Source organism: Alligator sinensis, unplaced genomic scaffold (genome assembly GCF_000455745.1).
Source record: "Alligator sinensis unplaced genomic scaffold, ASM45574v1 scaffold196_3, whole genome shotgun sequence".
Taxonomy (NCBI): domain Eukaryota; kingdom Metazoa; phylum Chordata; order Crocodylia; family Alligatoridae; genus Alligator; species Alligator sinensis.
Window position 1 is genome coordinate 62,218 of NW_005842264.1, and position 5,322 is coordinate 67,539.

Here is a 5,322-nt window from a genome sequence, read left to right on the forward strand (position 1 = left end):
CCGCTCGTGCTCGCTGGCTGCAAGGAGCGCGGCGGCGCCCGGGGGCGCGGGCCGCCTCCCACCAAGGGCACTGCTGAAGAGGCAGCAGCTGATTTCTTAGGACAAATGGGAGGAGGACAGAGTGGATCCCAGGTTAACAAGGAGGGAGCCGGAAGGGCACAGGGAGCAGGCACCACGGCCCCCTGAACGCCTGTGGGTGCCTTGGGGAACCTCTGCCCGGAGAGGGGGGCGGGCAGGCGCTGGGGAGGGTTCGTCTTGCCTCCGCTGGCACCTGGGGACCTGCTTGCCCCAGGACAGAGAGAGCAGCAGGTGGAGGGTGGTTTTAGGTCCTGCCGGGCCTGGGCGCAGGCCCAGCCACTGCATTCGTTTTTTGCAAAAATACTTTTGTTCCTGAGGTAGGAAGATAGCCTCCCCCCATCTTTCCTCCCCTCTCCCCCATCAGCCTGGAAATGGCCCAGAGCCCAGCAATGAATCCAGCAGCAGGGGTTGCTGTCATGCACAAAGTAAGTGAGGGAGGGGAGGGTATTAGAATCCAGTTGAATTAAAACTCTTGCTCATTAAGCATATGGGCATGCCCGAACAAAATAAGTGGAATGAGCTACCTCACATTTCCATGAGGTAAGCAAAGGGATGAATTTACGGCATGTCCAGTGCTCTGTAACAAGGGCCCCTATGCAAGCTTTTCACTTTTGTTAAACATGAAGCGGCTTCTCTCTGAAAATATGTGGAATGAGTTTCGTTGTATTTATTGCAGGATTAGAGTGTGCACGTGGGCAGTGAGATGACAGCCAAAAAGTTGCCATCATATAGCACTTTCGCTGGAGGACTCTGCTTTTTCAGCCAGGGTCGATTAATGCAGATCAAGCCATACTCTAGGTCTAGACTAATCTCCTGTGTACAGAGGCTCAGTCCCTTGTGAATACTCTTGATGTGGCCCATGACTGTGCAATCTGCTAAGAACATAAGCGGCAGAACAAAGCATAGAACATAAGTCCAAGAACGTAAGTCTTGGACGGGTTTAAATGTGGTTTAAACCACAATGCCAGGTGTAGACATTACACTTTTACTACTGTAATTGATGGGAAACTGGTCTGTACCCATAACGGAACAGAAGCTCAGCACAGTAAACTGGTTTATACCTGTAACAGAACAGAAGTTTGGAGCGCACAGACTGGACTAAAAATGGCAGAACCTGGTTTTAGATTTGCACCCCGACCCCAGAGGGCAAATGTGTGTTCTGTTCACAAGTGTCCAGATGCCCAAGCCAGTTTAGAAAGGTATAAACTGTTCAGTTTAAAGTGTCATGGAAAGTGACCACCACATCCTGGTTTTTTTGTAACTGCACTGTGGGAGCCTATGGGGACATTTGAAAGTCCCTAAAGCAGGTGAAAACACTCTCTCCCATTCCCTTCTTGCCCAGAGGTATTCTGTAACAGGAGGGTGGTCAGGGTCACCGTGCTGACCCTTGCCACCTCCTTTACCGTGCCAAGGTGCCAACTCGCACCCTCCAATTCGCCTGCCACGACTTTGATTTTATATATTTCTATAGGGAGGCTGCCTTCTGTCTTCTTGGCCACGGTTCTCCTGTCTTGGGTGTTCCGTACACCCCAGCCTTATGGGCTATGCGTGGCTCCTACCACCCATGTACCATGCCCCAAGCCTCACAGGTGTAACGGACATTGTTCCGTCTCTCTCTCTCCATCTCCATGCCCCCTCTGGTGCTTGTGTTCTCTGCATCCCTGTCTCTCTCCATGCCCTCTCTCCAGGGCCTTCTCAGTAATGCTGCCCTCTCTCCGGGGCTCACCGCGCCCGCACTGGGACTTCTCAGCAGTGCCCCCTCTCTAGGGTTCTTCAGTAATGCTGCCCCTCTCCGGGGCTCACCACGCCCACACTGGGGCTTCTCAGCAGTGCCCTCTCTCCAGGGTTCCTCAGTAATGCTGCCCCCTTCTCTGGGGCTTCTCCACAATGCTGCCCCCTTCTTTGGGGCTGGGGTCTGAGCCAGAGCCTCTTTCCCACGTCTGACAGGAAGGGGAAGGGAGAGGGATTTTCATCTGCTTTAGGAACTTAAAAATGTCCATACTGGTGGGGGTGGAAGAGGCTGGGAGCAGGGGGTGCAGCCCCCCCTGCAGTGAGGGTTGCTGTTGCTGCTGCCTTGAACTTCTGAAAATCCTGGATCCACCCCTTAACCTGTGTAAAAAGCTGTTCTGTATTCTTGAAGTTGTCAGTAGTTTTCTTTGGTCACCTCACTCTGTTGCAAAATTTGCTTACGCATAATCTGTAACTGTAATACACTCAGCAGTTCTATAGGGCATATTTTTTCTGGGATAAACCACAGCAGAACATTAATGACTCTCTTAGATTAGCTCTAAATAGTTTTGGTTGAACTGTCAACCTAAATGTGACATATGGGATTGACAGGTTTTAACTGCTGTATCAGATCATCCTGTGATCCTGTACATTGGAATCTAAGTGTACTTGTGTAAGCAACCAACATTTACAGTATCTAAAATGGAACTTAAACCCAATTTCTTGGACTCTCAAAGGATACTAAAGTTATCCTTCTTCCAGGTGGACTAGACTGTTTATTTTTAATCAGCCCTGTGTCAGTAGAGCCAACCTTTGTGGACTCAAGAGACCCTTCACTAGAGTCAAGGCACTGCTTGGAAAATGTCAGCTCTAAGTTTTCACTTGATTTTTGACTACCAAAAAATAATAGAGCAATTTCTTTGTTGCAAAGAACTCAGAAAGGCCAAAACAGGTTAAAATGCTTCCTATTTGAAATCTCTGGGTTTATCTGGTGAAGGCAGGATAGATGTTCACTTTATAGACTCAGTCAGAGATATATAGCATTTATCTTTTGACTTGTGTATTCCCCATCTAACAGTGATAACATTGCATGGCACTGTGGCATTCCTGAAAGGATCACAAGGTACCCCAGGGTACTACAGCACCCAGGTCATGAATCACTGGTCTACTAGAATGTTGCTTTTTTTTTTTTTTTTTTTTTTTTTGTAAGGTAACTTAAGATTATCTGTGTTTAGGAAATGTAAATGTACCTCCTACGTAACGTTTCTAATAAGAATGCATTGTTTGATCATATGTCTGTTAACAGGGTCTCCGTTTTTGGTAGCTGTGATACATCCCTCGTCAGATTTCACGATGTGTGGCATTTGGGCCCTTTTTGGAAGTGATGAATGCCTTTCTGTCCAGTGTCTGAGCGCCATGAAAATAGCCCACAGAGGTCCTGATGCATTTCGTTTTGAAAATGTTAATGGCTTCACCAACTGTTGTTTTGGTTTCCACCGACTTGCAATTGTTGATCAGCTATATGGAATGCAGCCTATTCGAGTGAAGAAGTTTCCATATTTATGGCTATGTTACAATGGAGAAATCTACAATTTCAGAGAGGTAGAAAAAATAATTTGATCTGTAGTACAGTACCTGAGTGGCAGTGAGTATTCAGAACTTGTCTAGAACATGGTGAGCTATAATGTCAGAAAAATAACCAAGTAATTCATCTTTTGAAATAAATGAGCTATATCAATTATTGCATATGCATGAGCTGGGTTAAAATCTGTACAGTAGTCCATAAAAATTTCACACTGAAACATGACTGTGGATAAATAGCAAGAGGGAAAATAATTGCTAAGGAACTCTATTCTCATTTCAAGCTTCCCAGGGTGAGTACATTGTCAATGCTTTATAATAAAGCATCATGAGCTGGAAAAAAAGTATAAAATTGTATTTAAAAAGTGAGCATCATCTAATATTTGGTATCTTATTTGGGGTGGGTTCTGTTGTATGTCTTGTGTTGTATCTATGTTTTCTATTTTATATTAGCATATTGGCTGAGATGGGACATGGCTCCAGTATCAAAGTAAATGAACATTGCACAGATTATCTCAATGGGATGGGATTTTAAATGTATTTAGTTTTGTGAAGGTGCCTAGTGGAATTTTTTGAAGATATCTAAACAAGTGCCTTTGATCTCAATGGAGTTTGAGTATGTGTACCCCAGTTCCATGGCACTGTTTGTATGGGATGCTTTTGAGCATGCCCTTCTCACCTGTTTTCCATGCTGCAGTATGCTTGAGAGTGACTGGAAAAGGATATCTCCAGAGCAGCTTCTCCGCGTCATTCCTGGGTTTGGCATGTGCAGGCAGGAGCGGGTGGGCCAGGTGTTGTCAGGAGCAGTCTTTCCCAAGAGTGCCACCAAAGCTATGTAGACTCACCCTATATATCTCACCTGTGGAGGCACCTTTGAAAAACTACTAACGCCGTTATGTTCCTAAATGCTTTCAAAGATCTGACACTTTCAATCCCAATATAGTATCTTCCTGACCTGGGGACTCTGTATTCAGTCCATCCAGGATGCTCAATGTGAAATGTACAATGACTAGGGACCTAATCAAATTGCGATTTTGCACATCATAAAATTGGGCGATTATCCCCAAAATCCTCAGGGAAAAAAAACAAAACTTACTAACAAAATGCTGGCTGCCTGGTGGGAGTGCAGCCTGCTGTTGGGGAGCGGGCTGATGAAACAAGGGCAAGCAGGCAAGATGGGTGTTCCCCCTGGCCCTTGCCACTGATTAGCTAATGGGCTGCCTGTCATGCTGCCCTGCCCCTCTCCACCAATCAAGGACAGGGAGCAAAGCCATATGACAGACAGCCCTCTCCAATCACCAGCAGGGGGTGGGGCCACCTCATGATAAACCTGTGAAAAGGGCGGTTGGCCCTACAATATGTGGGCGAAATTGGCTAGCCACCTCCTTAGTCGAGTAGACCCCTAATAATAAATAATATGTCTAAGTACTGCTAAAAAAAGTGACTTATTCTGTAATGCTTACACATTCAAACTCCTGCTGAGGTCATTGGATGTTTGTGTATATGTAAGCAACATCTGTTGTGTGTGTACATGGGGTGAATTTTAACACTGTTATTCTCAATAGCATTTACAACTCCCAGCAATTCTATCACACTGCAGAACAAAGCAAGTATTAAAGACACAGTAACAGCAAATCTGAGAGATTGCTGAGTTCTGCAGTACGTCAAGGTCATTCTCAATAGCATTTACCGCTTTCAAAAATCAGACTCCGAACATGGACCCAGACTGGCAAAATTTGCGTTACCATTAATGGGAAATAGATAATAGGTGCTTAGCCTATTAAAAACGGGGATCTGAACCCACATTTCCCTCCCCCAGTTGAGTGCCCTAATCACTAGGCTAAAGTCAGACTCCTTGCTTTCTTTCTGAACCCCAAGAGTCTTGTATTCTTGGTGGCCCAACTTCAGCCGGAAGGGTGGCAGGGGCTCCCAAAT

General features: G+C 45.9%; 1 protein-coding gene across 4 annotated transcripts in view; it reads left to right on the forward strand.

Annotated features, from left to right (window-relative positions):
* Positions 1 to 46: 46 nt before the first annotated feature.
* Positions 47 to 5,322, forward strand: part of ASNS (asparagine synthetase (glutamine-hydrolyzing)) — a 26,723-nt gene continuing 21,447 nt past the window's right edge. The window contains exons 1-2 of one of the 4 annotated variants that reach the window (XM_006027733.2): positions 47 to 503; positions 3,113 to 3,408. In XM_006027733.2, coding sequence (XP_006027795.1) covers positions 3,160 to 3,408 — 249 coding nt within the window. In that variant the 5' untranslated portion in view covers positions 47 to 503; positions 3,113 to 3,159. The other 3 variants (XM_006027734.2, XM_025209029.1, XM_025209030.1) reach the window with 3 other exon arrangements.